This window comes from Xiphias gladius, chromosome 18 (assembly GCF_016859285.1).
Source record: "Xiphias gladius isolate SHS-SW01 ecotype Sanya breed wild chromosome 18, ASM1685928v1, whole genome shotgun sequence".
Classification (NCBI taxonomy): domain Eukaryota; kingdom Metazoa; phylum Chordata; class Actinopteri; order Istiophoriformes; family Xiphiidae; genus Xiphias; species Xiphias gladius.
This window is the reverse complement of record NC_053417.1, coordinates 29,100,725-29,122,915: the sequence shown is the minus strand read 5'-3', so window position 1 is coordinate 29,122,915 and position 22,191 is coordinate 29,100,725. Positions and strand designations below refer to the sequence as shown.

Here is a 22,191-nt window from a genome sequence, read left to right as displayed (position 1 = left end):
ACAGCCACAATATGAAAGTATTCAACAGAACAAACAACATACTGATGATTTACATATTCTTAGTCTTACCAGTAGAGGAGCTAAAAATGCTTGTTCTGAGGGCGGCATGAGAGAAATGGTGATGGGGTCAATAGAATCTAAAAGGTTCCTCCTCTGAGGAGCATGAATGAAATGACCGGCTCAAAGGTGCAGTCAGACCGTAGCTGGTTCCTCATCCTTTCCTAAGTGGAACGGGTCGAGCCATAGTAGCTTTCACTTTGTGCAGGGGTCAATCAGCTTGAACGTGTACATGCAAAATCACGAGGCTCTCCGATGTCCAGACAGTTTGAGAGTGGCGGTGGGACTGACTTCTCATGTTTGTTTAGGTTTTTCTTTATTAGAACTGCACCGCAAAATAATCCAAGCAACAGGTTTAAATCATCCAATGGAATTTTTTTCTGCCTCGTGAGCAACTATGTCCCCAAAAATGTTAATTTAGGGCTGGGCAATAATGCAGTATTTTTATCGGTACGATTCTGCTGAAAGTCCGTGGTCGATATGTAATATGTTATATATCATGCACTGACTCTCAGTTTGTAATATAGCTTTGGCAACAGTGTAACTAACATTCATGCCAATAAAGCTTATATGATTTCAAATTCGATATGAACATATTGTGTTAACATTTTTTGAAAAACATTGTCCAATTTAATGATGTCAAACCAATCGTAATAAAAACTTGAGTTTTTATGAGAAAACAAGTTGAGTGAGTTGTTGTTTTACGCATCCGAAGAGTTTTGTCTGATGTGATAAATTAAGGTGGAACGCAGTTCAGTACTTTCAACATCAATATGATTATTTGATTTGATTCAAACTAACACGCAGCCCTGCATCGTGTCCACTTCTGGCTCAAGCAGCATCAGATCACAGCAGCAAACCTTTTAGGTTCTCCAACAAGCTAGCCACGCATATAAAATTTCGGCTGCTGCTTCTCCATAAAACACGTATAAACTTCAGCTTCACATCATCCGTCTTAAGTGTAACCAAAAAGGACATCCAGAAACCTCTGTCTATTCTGCATCTGTTGTTTTTCCACCTTCGCAAAAATACTTCACACACATTAGAGCAGGGAGCTGGAGGGAAGAGTCCGTTGGGAGAGTGCTGAAACAGGTTCCTGCTTTTACAACAGCTGGTTGTGCAAGTACAGCAACTTTTCTAATCTCACTACAGATTTAACCTCATTTCCTGCACAGAGAGGAAGCTGGAGGGGTAACACTGTGTCCGTAAAGGAATATCATACAAACGAAAATCTGGAAGAGGAGGAGAGGACAGGAAGAAAGATGAATGGAGAGCGTTCTGGAAGAGAGAGAGAAGTAAGGATGGAAAGAAGATGTAGGAGGAGGAGAACGGGGTTCACAGCAAACATCGGAGAGAAGAGGAAGGAAACTGACCAGTTAACGAAAATGAAGAGAAGAAGAGATGAGTGGGTGGGATTGATTTATGGAGGAGGAAGTGATGGACTGATGGTTAAAGAGGGACCCACGGCTCTAGCTGGAGATGGACAAGATGGCCGACGTATCTTTAGCCTTATCGAAGAAGATGGACGGCTCATTTGCTGCCTTCAGTTTGACCTGGGCGGAGCCTGGTGAGCCTTGAGTTGTGGTTGGCTGACACTCCTGACAGCAGCAGCAGCAGCAGTCCATGAAGGCCTGACCGAGAGCCTGAAACACAGCAACGTGCAGGTGTCTGTTTCTAAAGGCTTCTCTGACCACAGCAGCTTTATTAAAGAACCACATTTCTGTCTGTTACTTTTGTTATCTGACCACCAGATTATCAAATTGTTGTTTTTGTGGCTGTGACGGTCTTTTAATATGTTTTTAATGTGGAAGTAACGTAGTGTGACTCGCAGCCGAGCTCTCAGTCACCAGCGAGGAACTCCACTGATTCTGTCGGTCAGAGCAGCGATTCGGTGTCGCCGGTTCACTTTGAAAATTCATCGATAACGATTCGTTCTTGCATTTTCTTAACACGTGTAGCTACATCTTTTGGTCTCCGCGCAGGCACGATGGTGCCAAAGACTTAGGTCTGTGGCTGCGCACAGTCACTGCGGCTGTTCACTTTTCAACATTTCAACATGCAAATCGACTTTGACAGAATAGATTAACTAGAACATTTCTAAAGAGATTCAAAGTGTCGCTTTGCGTGTGTCTGGTGCATGCACTGTGTGTAATTTAACTTGTGGGAGTGACGGTCCTACCACTGTGAGTGCCAATTGAACAAGATTTATTCAGTATCAGCAGCAGTTACTGTACTGTGTCATGAAGTCCCATACAACATTGTTGCGGGCATCATTGGGCCCCTTGTGAAAGGGCCCAGCAGGGACATTCGACTTTCTGTGACAGAAAGAGGAGGCGCAGTGGAATAGCTGAAGAAGAGTAGAATGACTACAGTAGGTACTCTGGCCTTAATTTTTGAGACAGCACAAAGAAATAAATTGAGGTTTTCAGGTGGTCCTTGGTATTGATTAAGGTGTCTGAGACCCCCTTGCTCATAAACTTTGCAGGTGTTGGGGTTTGGATCAAGTAGAAATGATTGACAGATCTTTGCTGATGTGTCTGGACTCTGATCTGGCGAACCTTCATCTCTATCTCGTGCAGTTTTGTCTTCCATTAACCATCCGACCTACCTTACAGAGACACAGCAGCAGCACCGGTGTCACCGATGACTTGAAGAACAACAGGAAGTGATGTAGCAGAGCCAGCATGGCGGCCGTGTCCTCGGAGACGGTGATGTGCGTGTAGGCCAGCGTGATGTTGCAGACGTGTTCGGGCAGAGCGCAGATGCCGTACACCACAGCTAACGCTAACAGCGTGCAGTTCAGCTGCCTCTCCACCGCCTGGTGCTGCTGACGCTTCTGATTGGAGGAGCGGTCGTCCTGGTTGCGCTGCTTTTGGGCGGAGCTGTAGTCGCTGTTGACGTTGCGGGTGGCCAACTGGCAGAGGACGGTGAAGAGGACGGGGAGGCAGAAGTAGCAGCCAAAACACCACCACATACGACCCTGAAACAAAAAGGGTAGAAACGGCAAACACCGTTTAGGTTCAAAAGTAATCTGATTACCTCAAATGGAAACACGGTAATACTGTGTGGTAAGTTGTAATACTTGTGGTACTTTCTTTGTGGAAGTTTGACCTTTTTTTGTACTCCTTGTTTTTTTGTGGTTCTTTGCAGTACTGCTCAGGGTACCAAACAGTACCACAGAGAGTCGCAAAGTACCCAAAAGCACTGGAAAGGACCCAGTGTTGCGTTGCTTCATTTGAGCACTTTTGGCGCCAGATGACAGATGACACACAGACAAATTAACACAGTAAATAAAACGCAGTAATGATGAGGACGTCAGCTTATCTTTGAAGCAATCATGTCCATTAAACAAAAGTATAACTAGGTTATAATACAGTGACAGAAATAATGTTGTTTATTGCTGAAAACCCTCACAGTGAAAGTTACAGAGTAATTACAGTACGTTGAGGAGAGCGGCCTGAAATCGGATTGTGCCGGCTAAACGCCTCGTGTGTCACACCTGCGTTAACGTGTTGATTCAGTTATTTGTACAGGTGTGACAAGGGATGCATTAAAAGGGTCAGTGGCAGGCTGAGGTTGCATACGCATCGATTTTTGTGCTACACCGCTGCTCATGAACACACAGAGACAAGATGAAGAAAGCTGGATTTCCCGGTAAACATGGGTCAAAGTACTGTCAGTACATCAGCTGTTCGTGGTGAACAACCACAGGCGCCTGGAACTTTCCCGTGTTCAAATTCATGGACCTAAAGTGAGTCACGAAATTCTTCAACTTTCAATCTGAACGCACCTTTACACTGAAGAGAGGGTGCAGCTAAAGGCCAAGAGGTCAACACACACAGCGGTGGCATACACAGTACCTGCCCCTGTTGCTTTTTATGTACAGTTTGTTCACACGGAGGCAGTGTCTTGCGCACAGTATATAAATCTGCAACGGTGAGAGTCAACAAATCAAGATACACCAGTGTCCTGTCTCCCGGCATTGGCGTCAACTTTCCAGAAAAGCAGAAGTTTTATATTTATAATATTATATAATATGATTCTATTTGATGTGGTATTATATAAATTAGAATACTACACTGTTGTAATACTATACTAATACTACATAAAATTATTTTACAGTATTATCTCCCTAGATCTGCATATCCTGGTTTTACCTAAATTGACCACTGCTTCTGCCAAATGACATACATCAGTTGATGTGACACCACGCAATGCTGATTTGGCCTCTCGTGGACCAAACATTTCACTACTTTTGTCCTGTTACTTGTGTTCATCTGTAAAAAAACAAAACAAAATACTTTTTACATGACGAAAATCAGCTACAGCCACTAGGATCTTCTGGAGATCTTCTGGGGACTGGTGGAGTAAGTACGATGGACTGTCCATCATTCTTCTCTGCTGGTGGGGTTTATGATCGTGAAGTGACGGCCGCTATCTGCCAGTCACACTCTGTCACACTATCACACTCACGCAAACACACACAGTCTCACCTGAAGCCGCCCAGTACAACAGATCACTACGCAGTCCGATCTGATGGCCACTGAGCAGCTCCACTGGAGTAGGTGGGGGTTCAAGTGCTCCCACCCAGATTTATCCTGTTTGTCAACACGTCAAGATACACTGTGTGGAGCTTCGAGAAGGAGGCTTGTGAATGGAAGGTCACCAGTTCAATCCCTGGACCAGTCACAAGCCTCCCTGTCTAACCTTTAGGCCCCCATTGCCCCCAACACGGTGTATATTGACACGTTAACATGCAACGCCTCGCTATGTGTGGGGACAGCGTGGGGGTGGTATGTAGAGCGCATGAGTGTTGCCCGTTTGGCTCCTAATGGTAGACAGACGGGAAAGTGGCTCTTCAGAGGACACCAGGGTCTGGCTGTCCAATTCCCTGTAAGTAAAACTGCAAAAATCGATCCTAAAGGTAACAGGGAGCCTAAGAAGAGAGTGTGGGATCTCGGATTGTTACACATATCAAGCTCCTGCATTCTTATCCTCTATCTCTATGAAGGAGACTATTGTTTTATTCAGTAGTTTTGCTGAAATACATCTTTTTGTCCTGGTTTTAATATGGTTTGTATTGACTTTAATGTGAGAAACCTTCCCCAGTCTGGGTAATTTGTGTTTTTGTCACTTGCCCAAAATTCAGTGAGTCTGTCACTTGGTGACCAAAATGTTCAAGAGGCAGGACCTTGATATGTAGCGAGACAGATCGAGCTCCTTAAGGTGAAGAGAAGGTGGTCGAGGAGTTAGAGGGACAGAGGAGAGACTCACCTGGTGATACCTGAGCAGCAGGGAGTGGAGGGAGTCAGGTAGGTAGAGGGACAGAGGAGATGAGGGGGTGATGGTGCAGGAGTCCACCAGCCGGCCGGTGGAGGGGGACACGGCCTGGCTCAGCTGCCACAGGAAGATCTCGGGACTGGACAGCAGAAGAGCGGCGAGCCACACCAGCAGCAGCTTCAGCAGCACCGAGCGGCAGCGTTCCACCCGCCGAGCCTTCGGCTGGGATGAGGAGGTGGCAGCGTGGAAGCGATCGATACCCAGAGCGCACAGAGTGAAGGAGGTGATGCCCAGAGACACGACCTGCAGTGACGAGGAGGACAACAGCGGTGCTTCAGCATACGTTCGAGGGTAACTCTGTGTTTTCAATCCTTTTCCGGTTTTATCAAATTGTTTCTCAAGGTGGAAGACCCTTGTTGAAAATTGAAAATCCAAAGCAGGCATTTCCTCAGTGGACTAAACTGATTACAGTAAGATCTTATAGTTTGGGAATCCTCTTATTCTCTTGTCTCCGAGAGTGAGATGCTCAGACAGACCGATGTACAGAGCTGGAGTCAGGACCTGCTTAACGTAGCACAAAGACTGTGAACGGGAGGAAACAGCTAGCCTGGCTGTGTCTTAAGTTTCAAAAATCCACATACCAACACCGATTAACGTGCACAAATAAAAATGTAAGAATCCGAGTTCTCCGGATCAGCCGAGGAAATCTAAACCTACCAACAAAATACCTCAGTTCACAAAAATCCCCTGTATAACTATTCATAGACACACCTTCAGTAAAACTCCGTGCTTCTAAAATCACACAAAAAATAATAATCATGATTATATTAAGTTACATTTTTTTTCTTTTAACTTCCTCAGTTAATGTTTTGTAACTCCTCTGTTAAAGTGAGATTTTCACCTGTTAACTACAAATCCCATCCTTCCCTCGCCTGGCCACCATTGTTCAAAGGAGATCATAGTGTTGCTGATTCTTGGGTACGCTTCGATCTCCACACCAGTACGTTATGGAGGTCAGCATGAGTGGGCTCCGAACCTTCTGCAGCTTGATAATCCATCACAGTCAACATTCAGGCGTACATGATCATTCTGTTGCTGCTAAAACCAAAGCTAGATTTGTGAAGTGTTATCAGACATGTAACACAACTAACCCAAATGTTTACTATGGAGAATATCTCCGACGACAAATGGCTGCGTCAGATGTAGGCAATGATCGAACGCAGGAAATCAGTCTGAAAAGTGAGGCTGTACAATCTAGGCCTGCCTCCTAAACTCTGGCCCCCTTTACACTCAGGCACATATCTGCATTTGTGTTGGTCAGATCAAAGATCTGTTTACAACCCTTCTTTGTCTCTCGGCCACGTGTAAATCCGAGCGTGTCCTCATCTGGCCACGAAGGAGGCGGTAATGCACGTGAAGCTGTTTGGCAACTGACAAAAACACCAGAAGAAGAACTTCTGCTCCGAATCGTACTTATGAACCACGAGCGAGACGGCGTTTCATCGTCGGCGCGGGTCTAACTCGTGCCGCTCCCTCACCCGCACAGGTCAATCAGTGGTTGAACTGATCAGGGATCAGATGAATGTTCCTTGTATTTGATTGTATGTGTTGAAATAATGAGACAGAACAAAAGCTCTTTTTGCAGTAATTTTAGTGAAACTTTACCTGCCATTATCACGAGGACGGAGGAGACAGACCAGGCAGTGAGTTGGCTGTTTCCACAGACTACTCACTGACACAGCTACACTGTGGGAGGAGGACAGATTACGTACAGCCTGTGTCTTGGAGAGACTGTCTCCAATGCTTGTTGGAGGCAGTTACACTTCTTTAGAATCAGACAGCTATCTGATCCGCCTGAGGTGACTCCTTGTAGCTGGAGTCTGATGATGATGATTCAAATCCTCAAACAAGGAGCTCCCACTGCAGACCTCCAGCTGCCAGTCCAGTCTTCAAGCACAGAGTAGGAGCTTGGCAGGTCGTAACCCTCTCTTTCACTTACCTCCTGGGAGTGCAAACCTGGCTAAAACGAAAATAGAGAATCGCACTTTCGGACCAGATCCGGCACTGCCTCCTCTACCACTTGGCCAATCAGAGGAGGCGCGCCACAGCGCTGCAGCATTTTATTACTGAGCTATCGTATTGCTCACTTTTTACTGTCTTTCTTTGACTGTGTGCAGATGTGTTTGTGTTTTGTTAGATACCAGTAAAGGCTCTAAAATGTGAGATACACGGCAGACTACATGTTAGATCCCGATCAACCACAGCTCATCATCTCCCAGACACCTGCCCGACGTACAGAGGTGGCGGGTGAGGTGTCAGGGAACGGCGTCACCGTTTCACCCGACAGCACCAACAGCATCGCTCCTTCCTCCTCGTCGTGTTTACAGCCAGCCCATGTCTGTCGGGTTCAGAAGTTAATCTCCTGATACCACGTAGGGATTCGGAAAATGGTCGTCGGAAAAGCAACGTGTACAAGTGTAATCTGTGTTAATATGCCTAACATGCAAACACACAGGGATGGCCCTTAAAACCCTGAACGCTAATCTACTGGAAACCTGCCCAGTAAAACCCAGTGACTCACTGTGACTCTTAACGAAACACCTGGACAATTTGAGAAATTTGGGAATTTTTTCTGTTTTCCCTTCCATTGCTTTGTGGCCAGTGCAGAGACTGGTCTAGGACCTACTCAGCCCAGCTTGGCCCAAAGACTGGAATCAGGAGGAAACTCTTAAGTAGCTCAGTTAAAAGAGAAAAAATACACCTCTCAACAACTCCACGTCTGCCTGTCTGACTCTGGGGAATAATCCTGTCTGCTCAGCTCTGAGGAGTCGGACGGAAACAATATCAGCCGTTCTCAGAACTGAGGACGTCCAATATGGCTGCCGGAGACAGGGTCGCAGATCATACAAACACATTTTCACCCCAAATTTGTTCCTGTCAAACCCTGAAAGCAGCAGCAGGACAGTCCTGTAGGCTTAGTAACAGGTTACCACGGCAACGGACTCTCAGCGAAGGGCAGCTTCAGTCTCTGCCGTGGACAGTTTGATTTCCAAACTGAAATCTCCGATGACTGTCGAACCAGCCTGAAGACTGGCTGATTGGTCAGTTTAAGTGCCGTGGAGTTTTTGACAAAAGTACCACTGTGGAGCAATGAGGTGACGAGCAAGTGCCTGTTTTCTGTCATTCTGTGCCCTACTCCACTGATTGACAGTCGGTGGCAGCAACAAGCCACGAAATGCAGCAGTGACCCAACAAAGGCAGAGAAGAAGAAAACTGCCAACTGGCACACCACGTGTAAACAAGGCAGTTTTCTAAATCTTGCAATCTCGCAAGAAAAAAACACAAACCGTTTTTAAAGGAAAATGCCACGGGACATCTTTAAAAAACAAAACAAACACTAATGAAGCAGGACTATCTGAGGGCAGCTGCTGGCTAGGTTGTCATAGGATTTGGTATGGGTATTCCTCAGTGGGTGCGTCTTGGACCTCATCTCCACCTGTAATGACATCTGACATCTGATTTGAGCTGTACCTACTGTATACGAGCTCGTCTGTTGCTTACGGTCTGGACAGTCTATCACATGTTAATTACGATGTGTTCTGCTGAGTTTTTCCTGATCCAGATACCTATGGGGCCCCCGCAGTTTGTTTAAATCTTTTGCATACATGTGAGATCTAATTTCTTACTTGTGCTCACAAGTAAGATAAAATATTATCATTTGGGTCTTCAGGGACTCCTGAAGCTACAGATTGCAGGTTAATACCAGGTATAAATGGGGTCTTGATGATCACCCCCCTAATGACCCCTGACCTTTCCTCCTGCGCCACTATCAGAACAAAAAAAAAGTCTAGTGGTAGATTGTCAGTGAATTTCTCTAAACACCTTCATGCTCCCCAGAAGATGGACCCTTTTCATTTTGATATTCCGTGCGATTTCCTCTAGCGCCACCTTCAGGGCCATATGTCAGTTTTGCTCCCAACACACATTAGCGCCATTGTGTGTTAATATGACAAAACCACGTTTGAAGCAATCGCATCGACTCTCTCCCATCTTAACATGAGCCCCACCCACCTCCATATAAGGCACCATGCTGCAGGTGATGTCACCCAGGATCCTCCTATGGGAGAGCTGGTTTAGGACCACCACGGGGAGGCAGAGCACCAGGACCAAGAAGTCCCAGAATGCCATGCTGGCCAGCAGGTAGTTCCAGGCGGACCTCATGTAGTAGTTGTTCCAGACAATGCACATCACCGCCATGTTTCCCACCACACCCACTGCCAGCACCAGGCCAGCCAGGAACAGGACGGCGTAGGCCGCGTACGAGCTCTCCACCAGTGGGTAGAACGGGTTGAAGAGTCCCGGGGCATCGTGGTCGGAGCTGGAGGTGTTTCCATGGAAATTTACATCATCATCGTCATCATCCCCACCACCACCCCCTGCTGCTACGTTTGTCACGTTGGTGAACTCGGTGGCCTGAGGCGTCGTCACTGAGTCATTCTCGAAGGACTGGCTGAAGGTGGACTGTTGCTCCTCCTCGTCGGCACCGCGGGCCAGACGGCGGTGCTGTTCCGCATCTAGATCCAGCATCTCGGGGAGGGGGAGGCTTTGGTCAGGGGTGTGGGTGTCGCCCTGAGCTTCGAGCTGCTTTGTGGTCCAAAAGGGTTGCAGGGAGGAGGGTTTATCAAGGCCGTGCTGGCCGTCGTGTTGCCCAACACTCTTTGCATCCGTAAACAGCAGCGACAGGTACAGACACAGCCACAGACCGACAGACGGAGCCATGACGCAGATTTAAAATGTCAAAGACTCCTCTTAAATTCGAACCAGATTTGTTTGGTATGGGTTGTTTTAGAGCGATAAAAGACGTGACACAAAAAAAAAAAAGTGCAAAATTTGGTGCAGTGCTCCGATAAAATTCCAGCAATGTTCTCAAAAAGTCTCAATATTCAGGAACAAAATGATCAGTTTGATGTTGGCAAAGTTTCCAAAACCTTTGAGTAAGATGTTGAACTTGTTCTGAAGTCCTGGACAAAGTTGACAATTCCGGGAAGATTTTGGTAGAATTACCTCAAAGTTGGCGGATGTTTGTAGTCCAGACAGGATGAAGGTCTTCTCTGTTTTCACCTTCTCTTCTCTTCTCAGGCTTCTCTCTTTAAACTCCCAGCCATCCAGACTTCTCCACTTTAAAACTCAACTCTTTTTTCCTCCCATACATCAGTAATCCCAACAGGTGTGGAGGAGCTCCAGGAGGAGGAGGGGGCAAGCAGGGTGAGGGTCCGTGTCGGGGCTGCTGTGTCTGGGCTGCAGGCAGCGGACAGACTGGGCGTCCTGGAGCTCCGAGGGTCTCTGGGAACAAGCAGCCCTCTGCAGTATGGCTGGTTGGAGCCTTTGTCAGGACACACACACACACAAGCACACACACACACACATTCACACACGCTGACAGGCCTACAAACACAAGCATACAAACAAGGTTGGCACACACACACAAACGCACACAATTGTCTGCACAATCATGCATGCATACTTTCTTTTGCAGTTTTTGTCTCTCTCTCTCTCTCTCTCTCTTTCACACACACACATACACACCCAGAGACTTGTTCCACCATCCCCATGGGGACACTCGTTGACATTATGCATTTCCTAGCCCCTTACCCTAACACGGACCTAAACCTAATTCTAACCTGAACCCTAAAACCGAGGCTTAACCCTCAAAAATCAGTCTCTACCCATGGGCATCTCAGTGTTTGTCCCCACGGGGACACAAGTCCCCATGCGTTAGTTTGGATTCAGGTTAAAGTCCCCACCGGGATACAAGAACAAGTACGCACACACACACACACACACACACACACACACACACACACACACACACACACACACACACACACATTTAAACACTCTCCGCTCTGCTGCCCCCTGGTGGTGGTTATACTGGGAAGTGAAGCCAACTGAGTTCACTGACAGAAACACATTTGACTCGAATACTGATGAAGCTGCTTTTCTGTGTTTGTTCTTGTGCTTGTGCTTGTGGGAACCAGTGTGAGAACATTTCTGCAGGGTGAGGACAGATTTGGCAGCTTTTTTTAGAGCTACAACATGAACTGTGATCTCAATAATGAACTTGATCACAAACTACAAATGATGGACAAAAGTATGAAAATAAGACCCAACTTGTAATAAAGCACAGTTTGTCCTTTTGTTATCTTTTCTCTTAGCTAAGTATGTTAACTTAAGGATTAGTCTGGTGTTATTCTATATTTTTGTTCTTGTTTTTTGGTCTATGTGCAGATCCAAACCATCCGTCTGACTTCCCTCCTCTTGTGTGTGGCTCTCAGCTCCGAGCCCATTGGTTCCTGCTGAAGACGTAAACCTTTAAAGACACCTCACAAATATAAACTTTCATTTTTTAAAATGTCTCAGTAATTTTCCTAAAACAGCTGCTCACTGTAGTTTTTTTTAATCAAACAAACCGGAGGAAACGTTGCATTTGTCTGGGACTATTTTCAGCTGCGACTTAATTCACATTTAGTGCTGTAGTAGGTATTTTGGGGCAGCAGGACGGTGTGTGTGTGTGTGTGTGTGTGTAGGACTGAGTCTAAATAAACTACAGTGTGTGTTTACATGGTGATGAAGGAACATGTCGCCCGGTGCAACAGTGAGACTCACTGATGGGTTTTTACAGCTCCGAGGAATCAGATGTATCCGGCTGTGATACACACACACACTTGTTAGTGGGAGATGTTCAGTGGTGGGTTTTATCTGCACATGGGATTAGATGACATGAAGGAAAATAGAGAAAATCACAAGTAACTCAAAAGTACCAGTACCAGTAACTCAAAAAAAAAACAATTCCAAATAATTAGGATCATACCACTCGATTTCCCATAATCCATCACAAGGCTGGTTCATCAAATCTTGTTTGCTATCCGAACTCTCAGCTCTGACTGTTTTATAGAGAAACTGAAGATGAGAAATCTGTGTTTTTAGATGAATCTGCCAAAAGAAAACGGATCCTCCAAAGTAAATGCAACCTGCACTGGCTTTTTATTTTCAGGTAACAAAGGTCATATAAGTCACTGTTTTTAAACCATTTTTTCAATAAAACGTCCTCAGGATGCCTTTAAGAAAATTTCCAAGGACAGAAGTTAATGCATTTGTAAACCATTAATAGAACTTGTGATTAAATCAATGTTTAATAGTAGTAAGTATTAGTAAGCTTTAATATTTCTGTGAAGATACTGGACACTGATCTGTGCTGCTGTGCATTGATTTTCACAGACCTGCAGCTTTCTGCCACCAGAGGTCGATGTTGCTCTCCTGGTGAAACCGTGACTGATGGGACTCAAGTACTAGTAAGAGGTCAAAGGTCAGAGCCGAGCCGGGGTTTCTCATCGTCTTTGGCCGGATGAATGGAAGTCGTTCAGGAACACATCTTCTGGTGGGGGCTTAAGAGGGTTGAAGATGTGTGTTGATGTTGGTGTGATCACGTGATATATCTCAACCTCTGCCTCTTCAATTTACCCTTTATTTATCCTTTATCATCCTTTTTCAATCTGTATCTCCGATTCCCCCACTTTTACGTAAATGCAACGCTAAACACTGGATCGCTCCTTGAACCTCACGTAATCGGACCTTCTCGTCTCAAACATACACAGAAATTGAGGCACAAACTGTGCCGCGGACACGGCTGAAACGGAGAACAGGGAACTTTATTTGAACAAACACTGTAACCAACGTGTAGCCAATCGAAATTTCTGCTTCAGGATTTACAAAGGCCGCGTTATCAGTATGGTATTAGGTCTCTGTGCAAACACCCGGTTCTCACACACACGTTCTCTCTCTGCCTCCTCATGCTTTTCAAAAAAGGAAGTTAGCATGTCGTAATAATTGTTTGATGATGTGTGTGTGTGTGTGTGCCTTAATGGATATATTGTGTGTGTGTGTGTGTGTGTGTGTGTGTGTGTGTGTGTGAACATAATGTATATGTCGGTGTGAATGCGTAGAGTTAATGTATTTGCTGAGTGTGTTTGAGAGAGTTTGAGAAGTCGACACTTAAACATGCATGGCCTCTGTACAGTGTTTGCCAAATGGGTGGATTGTGTGTGTGTGTGTGTGTGTGTGTGTGTGTGTGTGTGTGTGTGTGAGTTTCACAGATAACCAGGCGTCCTCCCATGATGCACCTGGGAAGTGTTAATTTTAGTCAGGTGTCACAGCTCTGAACTGAGTCACTCTCCAAAGACTTGAAAGAAAAAAAACATGAATGTCTCAAATTGTGACCCTGAAATGTCCTGAAACACCCGAAGAGAAATAAGACAGCGACGGGCAGAAAGTGTGAATATGTAATAAATCAGGCCCAGTTTGTGAAAAACACCACAAACAGTGCGAAAGCTCATGTCGCTGAGTCTCATTTCACACAAATTTACGGCACTTTGAGACAGACAGTTTCTAAGGATACGGTTACTACGGTGGCCCCCAAGGACAAAACACATACAAGAGCGAAAGCACAGACATTAAGGGAAACGTGCTCAAATCTGGAAATGCAACAAACACGGAAACACGTAAAAATAAGGAAGACGCGTGCGAATAAGACGGCTGGGGGGAGTGATGGGCTCAATTTGGATAAACAGCAGCGTTACAGACTTATTGACCTATTGGGGGAAACAAACTCTAAAAATCTAGACAGTGAATGTAGTAAAAGACGCACCTGTTATCCACCCGTAAGTAACATATATATATTTTAAAATAAAGCCAAATTGAATATACTGCACTGCCTCCGTTCATTTTCGTTTATTTATATTTATTTTTAATGAAATGTGTTGATATAGTTGTATTTTAGATCCCCAAAGTCCACGGAAGCGGCGCTGTTGTTACATTGTCCAATGAAACGTGGATTTATTATGTATCCAGTTTTAAATTCGGACAAACTGGCGGCAACAAATATTATATTTCAACTGAAACCAAATTTTATCTTCAAAAAGGAATTATAACATGAAATTCAAAACACTGCGGACAACGGTGCCAGTGATAGATTATCAAAGTACAAAATAGGATTCTTACCCCTGGGACGACGGCGCCGGGAGGACTGCGAGCTGCTGACCCCTGCCGGTCCTCACATCTACGAAAACCTGGGAGCACACTCCCATACAGACATTACTGGTATAAACTGACCACGTGTTAGAAATCTAAACGGTTACTTTCTGGAAAAAACATCAAAATTGAATTAAGGGTTAGGTTAGATACATAAGCAAACACATCTGTGTGACGTCGTTGTTTATCCAAATCGAGCTCAACGTTCCCCAGTGTCCCGGAGCAATTCTGGTGTAGCAAGTTTTAGCTAGTAGTTACCGAGAACTTACAAAGAAGTTCACGCTCAGACTTGGCAATGAACTTAGGAAAAGCTGGTTCAACCCGATCCGGGACAGTGGACACGAGTTCCCTTCACAGGATGAGGAGCTCTGATATGCAGGAGGAGCTACTCCTACCTAATGAAAGGAGCCAGTTAAAGTAGTCTTATAGTAGCCATCTGGACGCTTCCCAGTGGACTTATTCTGGATTGATCAGCAAACCCAGAACACGCTGGAGCGATTATTGTATGGGCTCAAATATTAGACAACCCTGGTTATAAGAAGAGCCCCTTTTTCAAAACTGGTCGCTGGAAATAAATGTAGTACTTTCAGACTAGTCCTGTTGGAAAAGTTTCCCCAAGATTCTGTTGCAGCCAGAGACACAGGTGGACACGGGATGTAGTTTAACTTGCAGTGACTTTATTTTTGCAGTATACGACAAAAACACGGCATCATATATAGTATTTGCTCTGTCGTCCAGCAGCACATCTCTCTCTGCGTCGAAAACCACTCGCTTCTGACTACGAACCCCAATAAACAATGACAGCAGAGAGGGTTGTTCTTCTATCACCACTTCAAGGTCAAGAGCAAAAGCCAGATATATTTTACTGTCCACTGAGTAAACTTGTCTTGGGCTCAGGTACTACCACACAGATCCTAGACCTGCCAGACATATGTAGTGCCGCCCTTACAACTATCGATGCTCTAAAGTGCCAAAGTTCACACAGTTTGGAAAAGGGATTGCATTTAACGGATCAACTTAAAAAACAGCCAGACATAAAAGGCTATAGCACGACTGATGTCATGTTAAAAGGAAAATAAAAATGCTTAGCGAAAAAACAGTAAAGCTGAAAACTTTCAATTCAATTCAATTTTATTCATATAGCACCAAATCATAACAGAGGTTATCTCAGGGCACTTTTCATGTAGAGCAGGTCTGGACCAGACTCTTTATAGTTATATTTACAGAGACCCAACATTCCCCCATGAGCAAACACCGCGCGACAGCACAGATAAAAGTGCACAAATAAAAACGGCAAAAACCAACTTCTAGTTCAAAACCACCTCAACTTATTCAAAGGCGCCACCTTGTGGCAGTAGCTGTGCAGCACATTGACAAACAGCAGGACTGCATAAAATACTAAATTATAAACCTGGCAGCTTAGATAAACGTCACATCAGTACATTTGGGATATAAACATTGCATAAATACAAAGGAAGGATAATAAAACTGCAAGTCAACCTGTGACAACAGAAATTCTTCGCTGTCTGACGGATGATTCAGTTCACGGTCACTTTCTGCAGTGATGAATCAGAAGATGCTCTCAACCTGTTTTTACTCTTCAGAAATTATTCTTGTTTGGCAGCAAAACACGTTACATGAATTGTCAGAAACTCCAGTAGGTTGAACTGGTCTTCCTAAACACTTCCGTGCCCGGCTAACTCCAACAGACGTCCTATAAACAGACTCGAAAAAAACGTGCTAGCCTAACAACGTTAAGGATAGAACAACTCAAACACGGAAACATTGTCTGGGACTATACAGAAAGACCACCTGGCCTCAGGATCATCAGGAGGAGCTGTAGAAAGTGGCTATGGAGAAGGGCCTCAGGATAAACTGTGTAGAAGAAATGGATTTCCAGGATTCTCTAGAGGATTAACCTTAATATCATTAAAGCTTTTACCTCTTTTTATCTGTACAGCCTGCATTAAGAATAGGAAACAAACTGCTGACTCAGATACAAAGTGAACATTCCTCATCAATCTTTCAGCTTTTCAGGACTTGCAGCTACCTGTCTGAACTATCTGAGAGTCAATCTTTCATGGCTGACCAAATCTAAGAGAGTGCACGCTGAGAAAGGAAGACGGAGAAGAAATGAAGTGTAATTAACACTTTGACGTTGACGGTTTTAGTTTCTTGTGCAACGTCGTTTGGTCTGAATGGCTGCAAATCTGTCGGCACAACACTTTTTGTCCAGAGTGAAGCTTGATGACAAATGCTAAATCCGCAGCAGACATGTCTGGTCTGCAGAGGATGAATCCTAATAACTGTGGTCCCTTGATTTTTCATCTACCAGTGCTACTAACATGACACGCTGAAAGACAGCATGCTAACTGTATGCATGGTAACATTTAGCATGCTGCCCTGCTGTTATGCTATATGTCGGCATGTGAGCATTCCTTTCTGTCCTCATCAAGACCAAACATGAGACTTCACATAACCTGGTTTTAGCCTCTTTGCCATGGCTTTCAGTTGATTTAAGCATAGAGTTTAAGTTTTGACTCCACAGTCTGGCTCCAGCAAACGTGTGCAAGCTTTTTTCTGCTCGTTTGCGAACCTGCCCTCAACCTCAAATCCTGCAACAAAACTGCTGGAAACGCCCCGGGTTCACGTGTAAACTAAAGGAGTTTACGCATTTGCTGTCATTGCTTCTAAACTCTAGAACTAAAGAACTACAGCCTACACCTCCAGAAATCCACTTAAAAACCAGAGAAAAAAAAGGCTGCAGAACTTCATTCAGAATCTTCATTTTTTTAAGTTTCCTTCAGTGTCACAGTGATCCAGTGACAGTCGTCTGAACGTCCACAGCTACACTGAGAACAGGAGCTGATCACAGCTGGTTCGGCAGCTTTTAATGGGGACAGTTTGAATAAATGGAAACAAATACAGGCTAAAAAAACAGGCAAGGGGGAGCTACCACATTGCATTAGACGAGCTCTTGTTCTCCTGACGGCTTTCATTTTTTCTCTCATCATATTTGGTCCAAAATAGGCCAACATGTTGGTGTTGGCGCGTTTCTCTCTATATTGGATAAACTAAACCTTCATTTTCACACAGATTTCACACTTGTAAATAAAGTACAAGAACAAGCAGTTCTCCTCACAGAAGAAACTCAGAGATCCACTTTAAAATACAAGGACGTGGCTCCGGGCAGGATTTAAATGACAGGAGGAGCAAAATACCAGTACCGGGATAAAATCCCAGACCAGAGCAGCGTTAATGTTAAAATCAACCCACCTCCCCCAGAGACGTAAATCCTGTCCCAACGGGGCTTTAGTGTGCATTCGGACCAAAAATGGCCTTGGGTTAAAAACACACAAGGGGCTGGGATAGTGGAGGTGTGTTTCTTCAGATACCAGGAGTCCAGTTTGAGTAGCAGATGCGTGAGTCTGGAGCTTTATCAGACACCAAAACACTGCAAAGCGGTGTGTAATAGTAATGGACATAATTTTACTGCCCCCTCACAGCTGCAATTATTTTATCTTTAGTCAAAACAGTCTCAGTAGTAAACAACGGTGTTCATGTTACAAATCAGTCTACCAGGATTGAGCTTGTACATATTTGACTGGACCGCGTGGATCATCCAGTTTCTTGCTGGGTGACCCTGCAAACTTTTGATCTTTTTCGGTCTGAACGCAACCTTCATTAGAGACACCTGTAATACTGAAGTATAGACTTTAAAACCAGCTTCATCTTGACCACACTCAGGGGTTAAGTTGGGCCAGAGCCCACCAGGGCTGAGTTGTGCCTCCCGACGCTCAGAGCTCAGCTCCATCTCCTGCAGAAACACATGCAACTCTTGAAGCCTCCTCCGTCTCACTCGACCCAACAGATGTGACTCTGGCTCCTTTTCCTTGACTCTATTAAATCTCCGTGGTCGTCACGCGGCAGCGGGATCCACGCTGAGGGAGCAACTGTTTTCAAATTCGGATTTCAGTCTTCTGATGTGGCTTCCTGATCTCACGCTTGTCTTATCAACCTAAATGCTTTTCTGCACAGTGAATGGGTGAGATGTTCCACACACATTCACAGTTTCTACAGTGAAATCGCCGGGAACAAAGCGGCCGTGCCCAGGATGAGTCCCACCGAAGCCGCCGCTACGTTTTTATTTTCAGCAAAAGTCCAAATATCGCTTCCTCTGGAGAGTCACTGTTACTCTGGTTAGTCCACATCCACAGAACACAGTGTCCACAGTTTTTAAGGGAACTGCTTTCTACTGAAGAAATAGTCCCTGTGAAACCTGTCCACCGTGTGGTCTGTGGAAACCACCAACCTCATTAGAGACTCCTCACAAGTCCGGATTTAACTCCAGACCATACAGTAAACTAATCATCCCGATGTATTAATCATTAAAGTAAAAGCTGAAGTGTTTGGATTGAACCGAGTGACGGGTCACAGGTGTTGCGGATCCTCAGAGAGAGGGCGTCCGTGTATCAACCCATCAGGTGACAAGCTGCATGTGGACACACCGTCCTGCTCAGGCCGCTCTGTTCCTGCAGGTCTATATAAGGTTGTCGGCCTCTCCAGTGGAGAGACATGGAGTGCAGCACGGGTCAGTGGACACACACACACACACACACACACACACACCTTATATGGGAGAGAAAGTTGGTGGAAAATGTTGGTGTGAAACAACACAGCGTGAAATTCCTCCTTTCTCTTAAATCCAGTCTAAAGCTCCCTGAGCGGAGCGTTGAGTTTAGTACGGAGCGAACCATCACACTACAGCTCGAAGATGACCTCAAAAATCAAAACTCACAATCTGATCATTCGTTCATGATCCACAGGCAGATCAGACTCCAGGTAGTTTGTTTCCATTGTCCTTAATGGGACCAATCTCTGTCATCATTAAGACATCCAGTACTGTCCACTCAAACTCAGTCTTTCATCCACTGGTTTATGAATTCGTCTGAACGGACACGTGTCTTCACCCGCAGGCTTCTGAAGAGACGTCATGGAGCCTGGGGTTTGGGTTTGCGATTGATTGTTGATTAGAAATTATGTCCAGAAAGTCTTTTGGATAAGTTCACAGTACACAAAACGAGAGTTCACATGCGTGAGCAGATGTAGCTTTTAACGCGGCCTTATCGCAGAGCTATGAGCAAATAGTCTGACCGAGGAAAGAGTCTCAGTCCAGCTGGAATGAGCAGAAATGACATTTGTATGTCAACAGTCATCACACACTGTCCTGTATGTTGAGCCTACCTAGCTCAGTGTCCTGTCGGTCACTGGACACAAAACCCACTAACACACACCAACATCTGGCTTTGGTCTTCAGCGGGAGAGGGAGCAATCCGCATTCGTTCCCGGGTCAGCGCTATTTATGGGCTCCGGCTTCGATCGGCAGCGATGGAAACATCTTCCATCGCTGCGATGCTGTGACGCGCCTCAAAGTTCCCGAAGTTTGCCCGTAAATAGCCAGGAACATTTATCGTTTTTTACAGTCCACGGGAACAACGTGCAACGGCGATTTTGTTTTTTGTGTGCAACACCTCAACATTCAACACTGGCGAGGCAGCAAGGTGAGAGTAGGTAGGTAACCATGGTGACTTAGTCACCGGCCTCCATGCTGCTTTCTGCTCTTTACTAACCCTGTTTTCCAGTGTGGTCGTGACACAGCAGAGAAAACAGGAAAAAAAACGAAAACCCAGCTCGTCTACTGGCAATGGGAAACGAGTCAGCCGCCTTATTTTGGCGGGTTTACCCGCTACTTAAAAAACCCGCACATGCCCTAATTTTGGTGTAAAAAGGATATTAGAGGCAATTACTGGAATGTAGCTGAACCTTTCATGACGGGAAACATCCAAACAGATAAGCAGTTGGAGTAATGACCTCTTTGTTTCTAAACTCTTTATTTTAACCTGTCACCCTAGTGTCTGTTTCTAAGCTTTTATCCTCCTCCTCTGCCTCACTTTGTTCCAGTTAACCAACCTCATCCGGGTCTGTAACCTCCAGAGAAGTATGTGGCTTGTATCCAGGTTCAGATGGAAAATCTCTGCTCTTTTTTCTTTTTTTCTTTTTTTTGAAGATTCTCTCCCTATTTAGACAGCTGTCTTTTTCTAAATCGGTCCTTCCACTGAGCGTCCAGCCCGCCAGGCCCCATCACTTCAAAAGGTAGACACAGCTATGTCCCACACGCACACACACACACACACAGATACATACTGCATTTAATATAACCATGTGATGGACAGTCAGAGAAAGATGAACTCTCTCCAGCCTGATCTCTTAAGTTTATTTACACGAGCGTCATACGTTAAAATGAATATATTGAGATCTGTGTACAAAAAGTGAGAGAAAGGACTGGATACAGAAAGTAGTTTGACACGAATCGGCTTTCACATACGCTCCACTACCTGTGGTCAGAGCCAGGATTTTAGACATCGTAAGTTCATGGGGTTGTGTTTACCTGCCCACGGACTGAAATTTCATTTTAAATAAGTCAACATTTCCCCAACGGAAGCCACCGAAAAAAATGTTTGCTTTCTGTGAATTTTATCTCCCTATACTATGGTCTAGATGTTGTTTTCCTATACCTTCAGGTCTGTGATCTGTGATCTTTTATTTGAAGTTATTTAGTTTTTGTCAAAAACAGCCCGTTTCTAAGGGGCTTATTATGAACGATTTCTGCATCAGCCTTTTTAATTGTACAATATTAACTCCACTTCGTGTCTTCAGACCCCCAGATTCCCAGAAACATTAACGCTGTGTCAGCTTACTTTCCTGTCGGCTGCTGGATTGCTGATATGGCGCTTTCACGTCATAACATATAAGAGCTGCAACTGCAACCAGCTGTATGAGGACATCAGCGATTTCTGATAACTGCAATATCTTCCACTTGGCAACATCGATTCAGCTGAAATGGAGCTATACACTGTTTAACCAATGCAGGCTTAATTTGAATTTATCTGATGTGACTACAATGCTAGCAGGGGTAGCTTGGCAAGAAAGCCCCCAGGATTGTCTGTGAGGTTTTTCTGTTGCGTCGTGTCGGCTTTGTGTCCTGTTAGCTACTGTTGGCTCACTGGTAGCTTAGCCCCAGTAATGTGTCTGGCTTTGTGTTTGTTACTGTTTGATTGCTGTTATGCCACATCCGCGTTATAACACTTAAAACATATTTGAGATACAGTTCATGTCAGCCTCTGGCTCGTGATTTCGAGTTGGAGATAAGGTGAAGAAGAAGATAATTTGTTATAATATGACCTTACCTGGGATTTTCTGTGTGTTAATTACTTGAAACACAGAAAAAATGGAAACAGTTTGAGAAAATGCAACTTTAAAACAAAGAAGCACAATATAAATATACACACTAAAGGGGCTCAAAAACTAGATTTTAACACAGAGTCCCTCTACAAGACTGGGACCACAAGATGGAGGATCCTGAACTTCGCCTTTTCAAATCTCTAACAAATTTGCAATTAATATAATTACTGTATGTAGATTCAAATGATATGGAGCAAACCTGGTGCTTACGGGGCCCCTGGGGATCTGGGGAGTTTCCCAGACTTGGCCTGGTTGGTGGTCCAGCCTTATTAACAATATTTGGATTATTGTTAACACAGCTGATGAAAATTAAGACACACAGACACACCTTTCTGTGCGTCTCACTCAACTGACCAATTCAGCCTTCTCTCCGACTGATCCTTTTACAGGTAAATACACCTGAAATCTCAGCTCAGCCGTCGTCTTTAACTCGTGTGTCTGGTGATTCTGTCAGACGACGTCGTG

The 22,191-nt window shown here is 44.8% G+C and overlaps 1 protein-coding gene across 1 annotated transcript; it reads right to left on the bottom strand.

Moving 5' to 3' along the window:
• Positions 1-1,526: 1,526 nt before the first annotated feature.
• Positions 1,527-10,116, bottom strand: gpr37l1b (G protein-coupled receptor 37 like 1b). The gene is made up of 4 exons (XM_040153431.1): positions 9,409-10,116; positions 5,332-5,640; positions 2,666-3,037; positions 1,527-1,700 (listed from the first exon to the last, which is right to left on the bottom strand). Exons 1-4 carry the CDS (start codon positions 10,114-10,116, stop codon positions 1,527-1,529), a joined length of 1,563 nt encoding a protein of 520 aa, XP_040009365.1.
• Positions 10,117-22,191: the final 12,075 nt, after the last annotated feature.

Excerpts from the sequence above, each read along its gene's own strand:
- gpr37l1b (XM_040153431.1), bottom strand. The coding sequence starts at position 10,116 with ATGGCTCCGTCTGTCGGTCTGTGGCTGTGTCTGTACCTGTCGCTGCTG. Across the intron at positions 5,641-9,408 it reads GCATGGTGCCTTATATGGAG|GTCGTGTCTCTGGGCATCAC; the intron begins GTGGGTGGGGCT and ends TCGTCACTGCAG. Across the intron at positions 1,701-2,665 it reads TGCTGCTGTGTCTCTGTAAG|GCTCTCGGTCAGGCCTTCAT; the intron begins GTAGGTCGGATG and ends GCTGTGTTTCAG.